The sequence below is a fragment of the Zootoca vivipara genome, chromosome 1, assembly GCF_963506605.1.
Source record: "Zootoca vivipara chromosome 1, rZooViv1.1, whole genome shotgun sequence".
NCBI lineage: Eukaryota > Metazoa > Chordata > Lepidosauria > Squamata > Lacertidae > Zootoca > Zootoca vivipara.
In genome coordinates this window covers 108352428-108370406 of record NC_083276.1, presented here as the reverse complement: position 1 = coordinate 108370406, position 17979 = coordinate 108352428, and the positions used below count along the sequence as shown (strand labels likewise).

At 43.5% G+C, this 17979-nt stretch overlaps 1 protein-coding gene across 2 annotated transcripts in view; it reads left to right on the top strand.

Moving 5' to 3' along the window:
• Positions 1-17979, top strand: part of GRB14 (growth factor receptor bound protein 14) — a 48220-nt gene that overhangs the window by 6916 nt on the left and 23325 nt on the right. Inside the window, exons 1-2 of one of the 2 annotated variants that reach the window (XM_035132670.2) lie at positions 8926-12053; positions 17813-17969. In XM_035132670.2, the coding sequence (XP_034988561.2) occupies positions 11991-12053; positions 17813-17969 (220 nt within the window). In that variant the 5' untranslated portion in view covers positions 8926-11990. Of the gene's footprint in view, positions 1-8925; positions 12054-17812; positions 17970-17979 lie in introns of those variants that run through there. The other variant, XM_060280225.1, reaches the window with a different exon arrangement.

Genomic DNA, 17979 nt, shown 5'->3' with positions numbered 1-17979 from the left:
ACCCTGAGTAATTTGGTGTTACTGTACCAGCAAACTGCCCACTCCTTCTAGGTCAATTAAGAACAAGTTAAAATGCACAGGTCCCAATGCAAAACCTTGGATCTGCTTCCCAAAGTTGGTTCTACTCTTTGCTTCCTGATCTTAAACCAGCAACTAGCCCATGGGACAAGAAGGCCTGTCTTCTTGTCCCATGACTGATAAAGTTAATTCATGTTAATTGTGAAAAAACCATTGGAAGCCCAGGTATATAATGTTTACTGGATCACCCATCCACATGCTTGCTGACACTGCTGAGATAGAATGTGCTTTCAGCTACCCTCTCATTGACTTGGTAAGTAAAGTTTTATTTACAACAAAAAAGAGCATACCACACATGCTTTGAAACAGTGGGTTATGGAAACAGCCAGAGGGGACCCTGTCGCAAGTAGTGCCCTGGATGAGATTCAAGCTAGAAGTGCTGTTGAACTCACTGGGAACAGTGATGACTGTGAGATCAAATTCAATGTATGCAAGTGGAAAGTTGCCTAGAAAGTCCAGCCTGGTTACATTTGATTGCGAAAGCAAAAACTTCTCAAAAATGAAGGGGTTAGTTAAAAGCAGGTCAAATGCTTCCAGAGTCCTTGAAGGTGTAAAGTGTGACTTGGTGAGAGTTGGGAGAGTTGTTTCTTAAAACCAAATCTCATACTGTTGGAAGGTGTACAAAATGTGAAAGCTAGTGTACAGTTGTTGATGAAGTCTTTTGTGAGGCATCTCCATCTATCTTGCTTTTCTGTGGATTGTTTCTCAGTCTCTTCACTGAGGCTTACTCTCAGGTAAAGGACAATTCTTTGCACATTTATTTAGAAGTAAATCCCACGGAATGAAGCAGAACTTCTTAGTAAGCGTGCCTGGAATTGCAGTACATAGGAATTAGTGAGTCTACATTAGAGTCTTAAGGGAGGATTGGCGGGGTGGGGTGCGGGGAGAACATTCTCTTGAGCAAGCAGAAATCCTTTTCCTGATGGAACATTCTTGCATTGGATAAAACTCTGTGGGCGAAGTCCAAACTTCTGGCAGGCAGCAGCAAGGCTTAAAAGAGCAGTGGAGCGACCGCCATATTTAATAGCCTTAGGCCTGGGTAAAGAGAAATGTTTTTGCTTGGCGCCTAAAGACATGTAATGATGGCGCCAGGCGAGCCTCTCTGGGGAGAGCATTCCACAATCGGCATGGAGGACATAAAGAAGGGCCTCGGATGACAAGCGCAGGGTCGGGGTCAGTTCTAATGGGGAGAGGTGATACTTAAGGTATTGTTTTGAGTTGGGGGGGGGAGTTAAGTCTAGATATCATCTTTGGGATCTTGCCCGTGATTTTTATAACTCCAGGATTATATTCCCTCGAAGAAAAAGCTTCCAAAATGCTCAGACCTGACAGCCAAGTATGCTGTGTTTGTTATGTTGAGTCATAGAAAATTATGGAGATTTGGGGGACGGGACATGATGTCATTGGAGACTTTGATAACAATAGGACTGGCGGTCAGTGTGTCATCTGGGAGCTGGAAGAGACACAGACCCCTGGCTTGCTCTTCGTGCAGAATCCAAACCTATGGCTTGGAGAGGGCCCCTGAGGGAACATGGTCTGTTGGGAGTGTTAATGCTGTGAGCCATCTATCACAAAGGCACCACAGCCATGACCTTCCTTCCAGGGAGACCCAACCCAAGGAATGTGCTGAGACCCTTGGGAACTCTCACCGCTCGGGGATTGGGGCCTGCACAGCCGTATTTCAATATGCCTCTATTTTCAGTGGCACGTCAGTTGCTTTGGGACACAATGAATTAAAATAAATCAGCCAGGGGAGGGGGGGATAGAAGGTAAATGTGCAGCTGAAGGATGAATCTTGCTTTGGTCAAAGATAAGCTAGCTGTGACTTCCCCACAATAAACAGTTCAAGGTAAAGTGGGCTACCTTGGAACACGATTGCAAGTGCCAAAATAAAACTCAAGGGTATTTAAAGCCAGGAACATTTTCTTCTGCGGAAACATTTCTCTGCATGTTTATCTCACTCTTAGTTGTTCATCATTTGTAGATAATTTCATCGCATTAGACCAAATAAACCCCATGGTTTAATTTAGAAAAACAGTTGAGTGAACCTTGGTGCTGGCTAATGCTAGAATGTAGCTAAACACTGGGAACTTTGAGAGAATGTATGGTACAGGACATTTTTTTTGATACAGATGGTTGCTCTCTGCCCCCACCCACCCCAACCCTTCAGTGTGAAGTCTGGAACTCATGGCAAGTATAATATTTGACTTGAGGTAAGAAGAACAGAATTGTCTCATGATTATCTTAATCATGGGTTGACTATGCTACCCATGTTTCTTTTGCATAATGGCAGGCAAGTCTCAAGAAGGATTTAAAACAACAACATGGGGGCAGTGACATGTAGGAGAGGGTTGCCACTCAACTGCCATGCATGAAGAAGTTCCCAAGTTTAATCTCCAGGTAGGACTTGGGGGGGGGGGAATCCTGCCTGAAACCCTTGAGAGCTGCTGCCAATCAGGGTAGACAGTATTAAGCTAGAAGAATCATTGGCTTGGATCTGTAAAAGGCAGGTTCTTATGTGGAATTTTGGATCAGGTCATCCTTATGTGGGAACGACTATGGGATAGCTAGAACAGGCGGGTCCTGCAACAAAATGTTGCAGTGTGGAATGCTCCTGTTCAGTGTTCCGGCCATTCAGCCATGTGCTCTCACTCTGCAAAACTTAGATGGTCATAGAAGAGCATTTTTCTGAAATCTTCCAGATCCTCTGGAGGTTTCTCCTATTGATACATACATAGTCTCTCATTTCTCTCTCTCTCTGTCTTTTAACTGGAAAGCAAACATGACAAGATCCCAGAGTTCATTGTCCTAGCTAAGCGGCTACTTTTCTAGTGAATATTTTAAAAATACAAATGGCCTATGAACTTCAGATTTCTAGCGATTGCTCCTTACGTTAAGGGAGTTTGCCTTTCACACCTGATTCCCTCTCTTCATTGTTGCCTGAATAGGCTGTGACCATGAAGTGTATGGATATTTTCACATTCTTATAACAGAGAAAGTACTTTGCTTAATTGTTCAGTCTTGCAAATACATTTGGTGAGCTTGAGCAGCTTAGATGATGAGAAATAAAAATAGAAAATGTGCCGAGAACTTATTGAAGTGTAGGTATGGTGCTGACAAAATTATATATACACACACACACACACACACACACACATATATATATGATGTACCGTGTAAGTAGCAGCAGGGGTGGGTGGTCCTACCACCTGGCAGCAAGTTGGTAGCTTTGGGCAGCTGATTTTGGGCATCGTGGCCCTTAGAGTCTTTTCCAACTCTACAATTCTATGATTCTGTGACAGGAAGGTGTCATATTTCAGGTGCAAAAATAACTTGGCTGGTCTTGGATTCTTTACTCCTTGATCTGAGAGGGTGTTTGTACGTTTTGATTGGTTGGCATCCATCTGTCTCAACAGTGCTGAAGTGAGCTCCCTGGTGCAGAAGCTTGGGCAGTGTGTATGGAGGGCTAGGGCTGCCCAGAAGACAAGACCTCCCTCTTGGCCTTTCTGACGTGGTCCAAAGGAAAGCACCAGCTTGACAGCAGGAGTTGCGGGAAGGAGGCACACAAGGTGCCAACCAACCGCCTCAGGGACTCCACTCTGGAATTGTGTAGGGTTTACTCCTGAGCCTTTTCTTCTCCCAAAGATGTCCCACAAGGCCGTTTATGTGCCATTCATTTACTTACTAAAGGTATTTATAATCTGCCCTTCTCCTAAATGTCACCGGGTGGAAATCTTCACAGTTCAAACAAAAAAATAAACAACTGTAGAGCAAAATACAGACTTCAACTACAAATATAATCAGCAGCAGCAACAAATTCGAATGCCCAATGCCCCTTGCTCCTCCCCGAAGGCCTAGGCAAGGAGTGCATCTTCACCTGTCAGTGAAATGACATGAATGTTGTAGTGAGGCACATCTCAGAAGGGAGATTGTTTAAAGGGCAAGGGAGGCACTTCAGAAAGAGCCTGTCCAACATCTCTCTGCCTCACACATTTCATTAGGCATGGGGACCACCAGTAGATCTTAAACTTCACCTGCAGATCTTAAAACTCGGGCAGGTCACCTTAAATTTTAACATGTTGAATTAGGCCTGGAGGACAATAGGCTGCCAATGCAATTGTTGGCACCAGGCAAATTTATTTGGGGAGTGCATTGCATATTTAGGGCACCAACTGTGGTATTAGCTTTGTGGAGTGATTGTACCATTCTCTGCTATTTCTCCTTGTTAAAACTGGTTTGCTTGTTTTTTGGGTTTGTTTTTTTTAAACCTCAGCATTTCTCCATCCCTGCTATACTCAAACCTCTGCCATTATTTAAAGCCACTATTTTTGTCTCAGTGTCCTTCCATCCCTGATTTACTCAAACTTCTGCCAGTGTTTGAGTATAGCAAGAAGGTAACTGAAATAAAGACACTGAAATAATTTTTTTAAATGGCTGTTTTAAACTCCCCCCACTTCCATTCCTCACCTCTCTTATGCGAAAAAGATAAAGGATGCAGAACCCTCAACTACTCCATAGTACCTTCCCACAAAGCATTTCACTCATGGTACCATATGTGTTGTCTTCAACATGAAGTTCCAGATTTAATGTAGTAATTTAGAGGAGATTATTTTAATTAACAAGCAAGTAGCCATATGTGTACAACATCCATCAGCTGAACTTGTCACCGATATGCTGGTGTCAATGTGTGGCGATAGAAAGTCGGCTACCATCTTAAAAAAAGAAAAAGAAAAACCTTGCAAGCCAAGGTGTATGGTGATCCCATGAGCTACAAATAGCCTGTTAAGATGCTGTGTTTATGAGAGCTCAGAGCTGTGAATAGCTGCAAGCCCGTGATAATGAGGATATAGAAATTCTAGCAAACGTTGGAGAGACATCCCTAAAAACAACAACGCATGCCTCACTTCTCATATTTGCAAGTGCTTAAAGCAGTATAGCAGGAAAGCCTTGAAAACGATTTGTTGTCTTAACAAAATGATGGGAAACCTGTGGCTGTTAAGATATAATTGGACTACAAATTCCATTATTTCTGAGCTTAGGTTATGTTGTCTGGAGCGGGTGCGAGTCCAGCAATGTCTGATGGGTCACTGGTTCACCCAGACGCTGCAGTTCGACACATCTGGTAATTGTAGCTCCGAATGGAGAATAGGGGTCTCCTAAGAACTCTCAACACCCTTAAACTACAGTTCCCAGGATTCTTTAGGGGAAGCCAGGTCTGTTAACATGACCCTGGTTAGAGTGTGGTGCTGTTGCAAGTTTGATCCCCATATGAGACAGCTGCATATTCCTGCATTTCAGGGGGGTGGACTGGATCAGTGTTTCCCAAACTTGTATTTCTAGCTGTTTTTGGACTACAGTTTCCATCATCCCTGACCACTGCTCCTGCTAGCTAAGGATGATGGTAGTTGTAGTCCAAAAAGAACTGGAGACCCAAGTTTGGGAAACATTGAACTAGATGATCCTCAGGGTCTCTTCTAACTCTACGATTCTATGGTTCTATGATAATAGTGCTGTAATTTTATGGTGGAGGTGGGACCCCAGATCCACCTGCCCATCACAAGAGGCCTAGGGCAGCCATTAGGGAAGCAGCTTCCCGAGAGCACTGGGCTTGTTGCGTATTATATTATACAGAGCTGTATTAATCTGACAGTTCATTGAGATGCTGAGCTCAGTTGGACCGAGCCCACAGAGAGCATTGGGACTTTCTTCTGACTCAGTTTCATTAGCAATGATAGCTGAAATGATCAAATACTAAAGGCACTGAATTTCTAGTGTAGGGGAAGGGAACTTCATTCCACGAGCTGCAGCAGAGAAGAGGTTTGTATTGTGGAAATTTCCAAAACAAAGCAGCCCCAGATTCTGCGCCTAAGCCTCAAGATAATAAAGCAAACGGGTATTTAGTCTAATGCTGAAAGTGATTATATTGTTACTGTGGATTTGCTGCTGCTTGTAGTGATATGAGCCAAGGCTGGAGCTGAGCATCTCTTTACTTTGGCACAGACTGAGAATTGCTGTGTTGTATTTGGCATTATGGCTTCTGATGTAAAGGTAATTTGACAAGGAGCAAATGTTTGACCCTCCAAGCCAGATTTTTATGACTTTGGCTGGGTCTGCAAGAAGTTCCCCACCTTTCACAATCAAAGATGCTGTTGCATGTAGACTATTTGCTCGAACATGCATGCTTTGAGGAACATTGATTTGCTCTCCTAGTTGCTTTGAGGGAGCAGCACCCAGGGTCCTATATCTGACTACCCTTCTAAATTTTGGTCCCATTAAAAGCAGTACAGAGCAATCATTAAACTGACTGGCTACTCAATAAAAGTCTGAACAACCACTTAGGCCTATCGGCATAAAACAATGTCTTCAAGAGACACTTGAAAGTCTGAAGCAAGGATGCCTGCTGAATATTTGCTGGAAGAGCATTTCACAGCATGCGACACTAAACATCTGACTTCTGGTTGAGGCTAGACAAGCCTTTGTGACTTGGGGAGGAAACCAACAGTGGTTGTCTACATGATCTTAATGATCCAGTTGGGATTAGGACTCAGATGGTGCTGAAGGTATCTTGGACCCTAGTTGTTCAGGCCTTTGTATATCAACACAAGAGCCTTGAACCTGGACATATGAGTAGCCAGTGCAGACATGTTACATGCTATCATCCATCTGCATCCATTAGTAGCCTAGCTACTGCATTTTGGACCAGTTGGGGCTTCCAGAAGCATCAAACTACCACAATAAGTATGTGCATTTGCTAGTATATTGATTTCCCACAGGATCTTAAAGAGCAACTCCTAAAGTGTATATGCTGCGCATTAACTACAAGTGAATGACTTCTCATTAGTCATTGGTTGAGCTGATGTGATGTCACAGAAGCCTGGAGACCAGAGTTATTGATCTGACACGTGGACAAGGCTGAGCCCAGGAGCTCCATACACACTGTACTGTGTACAGGCTTGTGCACCGGGGAGGTCACTTTGGTGCTGCTAAGATACCCGTTTGACTCCCCCCCTGCAGAGGTGAACTCCATTGTCTCTCGAGATGGATGCCAACAACATGTGATGCCGTGGAGTGTTCAAGAAGGGAAAAACAAACATTAACCTAGAAGTTCAACTTTTGATAATAAAGTCAGAAGAAAAACTAAATACCAGGTGTGAATGAAATGGATAAAGGGGGTATCAAAGCACAACTTGAATTGTATAATGAAGGAAATAGGAAAAGAAGAAGGTCTTGCCTGTTTATAGATACTGCCAAATAAGAACATATTTTGAAGGTGTTTGCCACCCCCTGTGTGATGCAGTGTCCTATTTTTTAAATAAATAAATAACCTCCAAATAGAGGTGAAAGTGGAAGGCTCAGCATCACCACTAGCTGCTTGAATATTACATGTCAATTTCTCCTAAATAGCAATGAACATAACTTTCTAGAATCAGTTACCTAGAATATCTGTCTAAACCACAGTGCCTAGAGCTTGCCAATCAGAAGGTTGGCGGTTCAAATCCCTGCGATGGGGTGAGCTCCTAGAATCATAGAATCATAGAATCATAGAGTTGGAAGAGACCACAAGGGCCATCCAGTCCAACCCCCTGCCAAGCAGGAAACACCATCAAAGCATTCCTGACAGATGGCTGTCAAGCCTCTGCTTAAAGACCTCCAAAGAAGGAGACTCCACCACACTCCTTGGCAGCAAATTCCACTGCCAAACAGCTCTTACTGTCAGGAAGTTCTTCCTAATGTTTAGGTGGAATTTTCTTTCTTGTAGTTTGAATCCATTGCTCCGTGTCCGCTTCTCTGGAGCAGCAGAAAACAACCTTTCTCCCTCCTCTATATGACATCCTTTTATATATTTGAACATGGTTATCATATCACCCCTTAACCTTCTCTTCTCCAGGCTAAACATACCCAGCTCCCTAAGCCGTTCCTCATAAGGCATCGTTTCCAGGCCTTTGACCATTTTGGTTGCCCTCTTCTGGACACGTTCCAGCTTATCAGTATCCTTCTTGAACTGTGGTGCCCAGAACTGGACACAGTACTCCAGGTGAGGTCTGACCAGAGCAGAATACAGTGGTACTATTACTTCCCTTGATCTAGATGCTATACTCCTATTGATGCAGCCCAGAATTGCATTGGCTTTTTTAGCTGCTGCATCACACTGCTGACTCATGTCAAGTTTGTGGTCTACCAAGACTCCTAGATCCTTTTCACATGTACTGCTCTCAAGCCAGGTGTCTCCCATCCTGTATTTGTGCCTTTCATTTTTTTTTGCCCAAGTGTAGTACTTTACATTTCTCCTTGTTAAAATTCATCTTGTTTGCTTTGGCCCAGTTGTCTAATCTGTTAAGGTCATTCTGAAGTGTGATCCTGTCCTCTGGGGTGTTAGCCACCCCTCCCAATTTGGTGTCATCTGCAAACTTGCTCAGGATGCCCTCAAGCGCATCATCCAAGTCATCCCTGTGGAATGCCCTCCCACTAGAGGTCAAAGAGAACAACAATTACCAGAACTTTAGAAGGCATCTCAAGGCAGCCCTGTTTAGGGAAGCTTTTAATGTTTGATGGATTTCTGTATTTTAGAATTTCTGTTTTTTTGGAAGCCGCCCAGAGTGGCTGGGGGAACCCGGCCAGATGGGCGGGGTATAAATAATAAATTATTATTAAAAAAAAAAGACTGGGCCCAAGACAGAACCCTGTGGCACCCCACTAGTCACTACTCTCCAGGATGAGGAGGAGCCATTGATGAGCACCCTTTGGGTTCGGTCAGTAAGCCAGTTACAAATCCACTGAATGGTAGCATTGTCTAGCCCACATTTTACCAGCTTCTTTACAAGAATATCATGGGGCACCTTGTCAAAGGCCTTGCTGAAATCAAGATAGGCTACATCCACAGCGTTCCCTTCATCTACCAGGCTTGTAATTCTGTCAAAAAATGAGATCAGATTAGTCTGACATGACTTATTTTTCAGGAACCCATGCTGACTTTTAGTGATCACAGAGTTTCTTTCTAGGTGCTCATAGACTGTTTGCTTAATGATCTGCTCTAGAATCTTTCCTGGTATTGATGTCAGGCTGACTGGGCGGTAATTGTTTGGGTCCTCTCTTTTCCCCTTTTTGAAAATAGGGACAACATTTGCCCTCCTCCAGTCTGCTGGAACTTCGCCTGTTCTCCAGGAATTTTCAAAGATTATTGCCAGTGGTTCTGAAATCACCTCTGCCAGTTCTTTTAATACTCTTGGATGTAGTTCATCTGGCCCTGGAGACTTGAATACATCTAAACTAGCCAAGTATTCTTGTACTACCTCCTTACTCCTGTTGCTCAGTCCCAGCTCCTGCCAACCTAGCAGTTCGAAAGCACGTCAAAGTGCAAGTAGATAAATAGGTACCGCTCCGGCGGGAAGGAAAATGGCGTTTCCATGTGCTGCTCTGGTTTCGCCAGAAGTGGCTTAGTCATGCTAGCCACATGACCCGGAAGCTGTCTGTGGACAAACGCCGGCTCCCTCAGCCAGTAAAGCGAGATGAGCGCCGCAACCCCAGAGTCGTCTGTGACTGGACCTAACGGTCAGGGGTCCCTTTACCTTTATATACCATGAAGCGTACTTCTAGCCCTGAGGGATTACTAGTTGAGCAGCTACCAGAAGACATGCAATTCACATTATAAGATCACAAACATTTTAAAAGCTTTAAATAAAAAATTCTCTTACAGAGAAAGTAAGAGACTGTCCTTGTGATGGGAAATAATGCAGAAAGCTGAGAAGTGCTGGATCCCCAAAGTTTCCTGTGCACTTGCCCAGCCTTCTGTTGACTGGCATTGTGGAGCAAAAATGATTCTATCACATTGCACCTTTCTTTGTTGTACAAGGCAAATCACTAGGGAATTAAGGCTATGGGGAAGGACTATAGTTCATTGGTAGAGCCCCTGTTATCCTTGCTGCTGCTGCTGCTTTGGCGATCACTCGTAGCTGAGTAAGATTTATCTTCCATGGTCTTAGTGGTGTGTCCGTAGTTGACAGTGGAGGCCAATTCTGGATTCACACGTCCTTCCACAGATGCAGGAGGTCCTGAGTTCAAGCCCTGGTGTCTCCAGGTAATGCTGTCTGAAACCCTGGTGAGTTGCTGCCGGTCAGAGGAGGTAAAACTGAGCTTGATGCACCAGTGGTCTGACTCAATAAAAGGGAGCTTCCTGGTGTTACAGATTTAGGGTAAACCCTAGAAATTAATAAATGCTAGGATTTTCGTTATTTGTGATAGGAAGGGAGAATGCAAGCTGCAAAGGAGTTCCTGGGCTCGCTTATGCAAAGCAACCTGGCTGAGCTAGAACAACTGAGGGACATTAACAATACAATACAATTGCCCCAGGTGTGAACAGAGAATGGGGACAAGGGTTGCTGGGAGGAAGGAGAGCTGAGATCCATCTTGGACATGCTTGAGGCTGCCTGCGCTGCTACCTCTTGAAATGACCAGATCTGGACTCCTTCCATGCAGAGTGAAGGTGTAAATAAACCATATTTCTTAAAGCCACGACAGTCTCCGATGCGTCTTCTGTTCTCCAAAGGAGCACGGACCCTGTTGTGACTGCCTGAGACCCCATGGGCTATTGCCTTCGCTTGGCAGAGAGAGGGGCAGGCACCCAAGTTTTGTAACATTATGTTCCTGTGTTGTGGTTTCAGGACTGCCTGATCATGATCACAGGTTACTGCTTTTGTCTGGTCCCCATCAAAATTTTAAAACCTAATTCTGTGAATGGCTTACCGAGATAAAAAGAGGATAAACTTCATAACGTTAGCTAGACATGCTCCAGCATGTTTGTGCGCCTGTATTTAAGAAATGAGTTATTGGACATATTGGCATGGTCTTTCCTCCCTTGTAACTGATTAAGACTTAATTATTTAAAATTTCTAACTAATGAGACCTGGAGGTTGGTTTTTTGGTGTGTTTTTTTAACCCTCTTGTCTATTGTCTGTCATTGGCTACATTCCAGCTATTCCAAGAAAACACGACAGCAGTTTTGGCAGGGATTACTAGTCCTGAGTGCTGAAGGAGCTATGAGCTATTCAGGGATGTGCTATAAAAATATGCTTGTGTATTTTCCTGTAGTGTGCAATAGACGCTCCTCTTTTGAAGCACAGGCCAGAGAAATATCCCATTGTCAAAGCCACTGCTTCGATTTAACTGTCTGCCTTTGTTGGCACAAAAAGAAATTACCCTGGCTTGGCCATAAATGGGAGGTGGGGAATTTTGGGGCCTATTTTTGTGATCAGCTCAGTAAGTAAGTTGGCAATTGAGATGCAGGAAGATAATTGACACTCCTGGACCAAGTCTATTACCAGTTTAGCAGTATGTAAGTCCCTCCCTTTATTGTTGGAATATATCCTTGTCTGATAAAAAAAGCAGGTCCGGATTGTGCATGTTGCTTATATTTTCAGCTCCAATCCATGCCATTTCTAAGGGTTGCATAACAGTTTGGAGATAAAGAGCATGTGCCTTTCCTTTCAAACTGAAACAATTAATCAGTATCTGGGAAAGGAGTAAGATGCAACTCCCCACTGCAGAGGCAAAGGCACTGTCGGCAGACGAGATTTTGAGTGATTTAAATGCTTGTTCAATCTGGGTCTTTAAATTTAAGAAGCAGAAGTATCGCAATGTGTTTCCAAGGACAGAGGAGGAGTCCTGCCCATGCATCCCAATCAGCCTACCATTGGCTAGTTCTGTCTGGGAGTCATCCTTAATTGGCTTTCGGAAGGAGTGGATTCACTGAAACAGCATGCCTTTTATTGCTTTGCTAGTCGTCTCTATGCACCGACTCTCATTAAGGTGTGGATGACTGGGAGCTGATCCACTGAGGATTTTTTTAAATTGTCTTCTTAATTTTGCAAGTGGCCTGGACAAGAGTTTCTAAGCTAAATTACCTGTGACTGACAGAAATGAGCTTGTACGGAAGAAGGGCAACCTTGCCTGTGGTTACTCCAATAGTTCTGCAAAAACGGGTAGGTGACTTCGGAGGCTGAGGGGCAGGGGAGGCATGTCTCTGTGTTTTGGAAGCAGAGGTTACCCAAAGGTAGAATATAAGTATTGCATCCAGCGTGAAAGGCACACTGTGCATAAGTTGCTGCCTTTGCTCTTAATATAAATGTGGGATCCCCAGCCTTCCTGAGGATTTAACATGTGTGCACTCTTGCAAAATTATGCAGTTCATCAGTTGCCCTGGGAACTTGGGCAGCAGGATGGAAATGGCGAGAAATAAATAGATAACTAAAAAAAACCTGAATACATCTCTGAGCTTTTATCCTTGATGCTGTTTTGCTTTGATGTGTAGCTAAAGCCACTCCTGTTGTTTTAAATGTACTGACATTCTATAAGATGATCACTGTAAGTGAAGTAGTTCATAAGACCCAACAGAGTAATAGGTTTTTTTTTTATAAAAGGCCTGGCTTGTGGCAATCCCTTGTCTATGAAGTAGTTAGCAACCCAGTCAGATGGGTGGCATATGAATAATAAAATTATTATTATTATTATTATTATTATTATTATTATTATTATTATTATTATGCCACTTTAGTATTTTGATTAAGATTATATAAGCAATGTTAGATCCTTTCCTCCCCTGTCCGTAAGTGATGTCTGTTCTTGTAGCCACTCCAGTGAAATATATTGCTGCTATAATTCAATTTCACAGTGAAAACTGGAGGTGTTTTAGATACATAAAAAATAAAAAAGCCCTGTTTATGTTTTGGCTGCTTTATCTCTGCACAACTTGGGGATCAAGTCGTATTTTTCCCAAGCTGACCAGAAATAACCAGCCAAAACATTCAACAGGGCTTTTAAACGTTTTAAAGCGGTGGGTGCTGAATTTCTGCCTGTCATTAACCTGTTACAGGCCAAGGGTTTATTTCAGGAGAAGGATAAGCCCTGGAAGTTCATAAACTCTTCATTCTACCTTTACTGAGCTTGAAATCATGAATGTTCACAAAAGCTGAAGAGGGGTGGGGAATAATCTGTAACGTGGGAATCAGTTTTCATTAATGATGAGATCTCTCAAATAAAAGTCGCACGAAATAACCCCGCTCCCAAAACATGATTCAAGTGCTTGTTAACCGACTTGAGGACATGTCCAGATACTTGGTTTCCAATGCTGTGTTCCGCTGAAACTTCAAAACATGAATGATGGTCACAAGGTTGTCTCCAGAGGGTGGTGAGGTGAGGCGTTTGCCAGGCCCCGCAAACCAGCAGAAGACTCGCCACCTGAACAGGCTTGCCATTTCCACTTAGTACAGGCTGCAAGATCAGGTGTAGCCTAAGACAGTTCTCTGTTTCCATGGCTTACCTCTTAGAAGGGAAGGGAAGCTCACTGGGGATTGATGTGCTTGAGGGCCCCCAGAATCTTGGAGCCAGCACTGACTAGCACCATTGCACTGTGATACACAAATTTATTAGCATCCCTGTCTTTTCAAATAGTGTCTGGCTTTCAGTTGTACTAATGTGCCATTGTACAAATGCGTCATGTGCCCAACACTCATCACAACTTAGAGCAGACTTGCTGAACTACAAATCCCATTATCCTCTCTGTTAGCCATGCTAGCTGGGGCTGGTGGGAGTTGCAGTCCTGCCATTTCTGGAAGGGGCACATGTCCCCCACCCTTGCAATACTATTACTGTGCTATGACTATTTACTTAAGCCAGGCACCCCTAAACATTGGCCCTCCAGATGTTTTGGACTACAATTCCCATCATCCCTGACCACTGGTCCTGTTAGCTAGGGATAATGGGAGTTGTAGACCAAAACATCTGGAGGGCTGCAGTTTGGGAAAGCCTGACTTAAGCCCTCTTGAGTTTAATGGGGATTTACTCCCAAGTAAGTGTGTACTGTGTAGGATTTCAGTTTTAATCTCCACAAGCCGTACCACAATCCTGCAAGGTAGGTCGGTATATCTTGTAAACTGCAAAATGCTGTAGGCAATATACTGCTTTGCCTGAGGCCTCCTAGTAGAATTGCTTGCTGACCGTAAAAAATAGTGTAGATTACTCCTGTGCCTTTAACATCCGTTTGATCTGCAGAAACCAGCAGGCAAAGCTTCCCACCAGGTGGAGATCAATATTGCTTGCCAGCTGCTGCAAATTGGATCACAGTTAAAGGCACAGGGCTTGGTTCAAAAGTTGACAACCCTGCCAACTAGAGTGGTTATGGACAGAGGTGAGGTTTAGATCAGGGACTTGCTCATTCTCAACTCTGTTTCAGCCACTATCAGCTACATTTAAAACTTTGAAGAAAGGACAGTATAAAAACTAGAATGTGTGCCATTGGAAATTGGAATAAAAACACCATTTTCTGTTTAAATGGGTTGTGGGTGCTGCTGATGTGCTATGTTTTCCAAGGAGCTGTACTGAAACCAAGGCTATAGTTTGAAAGACCCCAAAGAGAAGCAGAATCCTGAAAAGAGAAATGAATGTGATGATAGCCTTTCCTAATGAACTTCTGCTAGACCTAAACCACTGTTAAAATTAGGACGATAGTATTTTAAGCAGTGGATTCAGACCTTTTAAAATGTGTGTGTGCTTCTTGGGTGAAGGTGGTATTTGGTTCTCATGTTCTGGATTGCGCTCCTGCAAATAACATGTAGCAGTTCATTCTGCTGTAGAGCATAGCTGTCGAGTTCTCCATTCTTTAAGGGAAATTCCCTTATGCTGAATAGGCTTCCTCGCGAGAAAAGGGAAAACTTGACAGATATGCTGTAGAGTGGGGGTTTGATTTACTCCTGACCTTGGTCCTCCCATGTCTGTAATACCTCACTCCTTTACTTCATTACAGTTAGTGGCTGAGGTTTGCTTTTAGAATTTGTGTGTATATGCCCAAACTGAAAGCAATTTCAGACAGGACCCTTAGTTATTCATCTCAGATTTCTATGCTGAGCTCAAGTCACCCTCTTATACATTTGCATGATACTTCGTAAGATTAGTCATACCATGTTGTTTGATTTGTGAATGGAGGCCCTTCTGGTTGTACCATCACCAAAAAAGCCTGCCAGTTTAGGACTTGGGAAAAGGCCTTCTCCGTAGTGGCACCCCAGTTTTGGACCACCCTTTCCTCTTAGGTCAATCTGGTGCCAATACTGGGCCACCTTTCATTCCTAGCTGAAAACCCCTGTCTTATTTCAGACCTTTTTGTCTTAGGTGCATTGGACCATGGAGTGGTGTGGGGATAGAATAATTTATGTACTGAATTGCAGTTATTTAAAAAATTTTTTTAACTAATTCTTTTTTGTGAAGTGATTTTTATTGTTTTAATGATGTAAATGCCGGAAAGGAAACTAACTTTGTAACTTTTTAAATACTTTGCTAAACCACTTAGAAGCCTGTTTTGGCATTAAGCAATGTGCAAATAAATAAGAAAGAACACTGCACCCTTTTGCTGAAGTGCACACATTTTTTATCCAAAGGTCAGCCGCGTGTGCTTTGATGCCTTTCCTTTTTCTTTTCTGATATCTTAAAGTGACCTTCGTAGAGCTTTATGAGGTTTCGTGTTTTTTTTAAAGGAAAGCTGAGCTAACAGCTATATTGTATGGGAGCAATTGCACGGAAAAAGGCACAATCAGTGAAAATGTTTTATATGCCCTTGAACAAGAACATGGTACTGAGCCAATGCATACCACCCTTCCTTGGCTTGATGAGGTTTCTACCTCTCCCTGTGCCCCCCCCGCCCCCACTTAGATTTTTGATTTCTCTTCCAACCCCTCTGCTCATTTCTTCCAAATACTTGAATATTCTTCATATAGTAACCAAGGAAATTGGCAAGGCTAGCAGCATACAGTGCTCATAATCCTCTTTCCTTGGCAGAACTCCCTGCCTTGGAAAGGGGGAGAGGGAACAGATTTCTTGCTATTGAGAAAACCAGCGCTCCATGTCTTTGTCCTAGTCTTCTCTCAAATAAATTAGGCTTCCAGAAGGTCAGAATCTAACCTTCAGACTGTTAACTTGCCTTGGAAGTATATTGGGCGGCCTACCGAACAGTTATTTCTGCCAGTAGTAAATCTTGACTGAGTGGACATTTGGATTCTTTTGTGGATGCAGATTGAAGAGTATTGTAACCTAGAAACTGCACATAAGGAATTGCTTACAGTCCTTTGGTAGTAAAGACTTAAAAAAAAAAAAGCAGCACTGAAGCGACTTTGATGAATTATGTGTAAATGTGGGTTCTGAGTTTTTCTGTAATATCCCACGAACTAAACTTGATACACAGATGCCTGAGGTCTAGACAACTTTTCTTCATGCAAGTTGTGTGCTGCATTTCAATCTCCACCATTCCGTGTGTGTGTGTGTGTGTGTGTGTGTGTGTGTGTGTGTGTGTGTGTGTTGTTAGATGCATGAGTTTTAAAGGTTGCTTTAAAGATAGGGTGGGTAATGCTTGGCTGCTGATTTGAAGTGTTTTGAAGAGGTACACATGATGCAGCGTTCTGCAACGGAGGCAACGCTTCTGTGTTTGCAACGTGGCTACAAACATTACATCGCATGGTGTCATATCAGTGTGCTGAATCAGAGGGCAATGGGTGGAAACATGCATCATCATATCCCTTTGGAGGGCCCTTGCAGCCAAAGGGCAGTGATCAACAACAAAAGTGTGAGCAGAACAACTTCCACTTGTGCAATGAGACTTCCCCTCCTCACCCTGCATGTGCCCTGTGCCATCCTCAAACGTGCTCCCAAGATTTGGCAGGGGAACGCCCAGCACAGATTTAGGGGACAGAGGGGCAGGAGAAATCCCCTTCCTCATCAGAGTTGTTCCGCTTTCACAAAGTGATGCATTGAATGCAATCGCTCGTGTTCTCTTCTCGTACGCACCCTTTTGTAATAACGGGCATTTTTGCTAATATAAAAACAAAGCTTTAGAAAGTTGGTAAGGGTGAAGTGGTATTTAGGCATTCTTAAAACAATGCTTTCAGAATTGAATACCTCCAGGCTAGATCACCTGAGCCTACCTTACATACTGGGTCATGTCGTTGGTATTATCCTGCCCAATATTATCTGGAGCAGGGCTTGCCAATGTGGTTTCCATGTGTGTAGCCCGCAGAGGTCTTCCCCGGTGCCTGCAGGGTCCCCTCGCTCATCCCTTCTCCTGCTGAAATTAGGTTTGAAAGAAACATTCTGTTGTAGCCTGTAGAATAGGGTGCTATGTGTGGGCGAATGGGGCCCATAACAGTTTCTACAGTTTGCAAATGTGCCCATAGGCCCCCAAAGGTTGGCAACGCCTGATCTCGCAGTAGCTCCAGAGGAACTTAAGCAAAGGACTTCCTTAGTACTTCCCATCGGGGAGCTTATGACCAGAAATGCCAAAGGACCACACCTGTGGTCCCAACTTTTCCATGCTACATGTGCTTTAAATCATTGACAACCTATATTCAGGGCTTTTTCCCCCAGCTGGAACTCAGTTCCAGCATATCTCAGGTACGTGCCGATGCCATTACAAGCGAACAAAGGAGTTGTTCATGGTGAGTTCCGGCAACTCTTTTTCTAGAAAAATAGCCCTGCCTTTATTAATGTATCTGTTGGATCCCCCCCCCCCCAAAGTTATATCTATAGACAGTTCTTAAAACCGGAAGTAATTGCATCAAATATCGCGCACAGAGCAATTGTTACAGAGGAAGGTTCTCCCCATGCTGCAAGCATAAAACAAAATCACCTGCTATTGAAACCAGCATTTTCACATTCTACACGTCTGTTTGTATCAGCTAATCTTCTTTTGCCTTTTTAACAGGTAATCAAAATATATAGTGAGGATGACTCTAGCAGAGCTTTGGAAGTACCAAGTGATATAACAGCCAGAGATCTGTGCCAGTTGCTCATACTAAAGAACCATTATGTGGATGATCACAGCTGGACTATGTTTGAACATCTCACTTCCTTAGGTTTAGGTAAGTACTG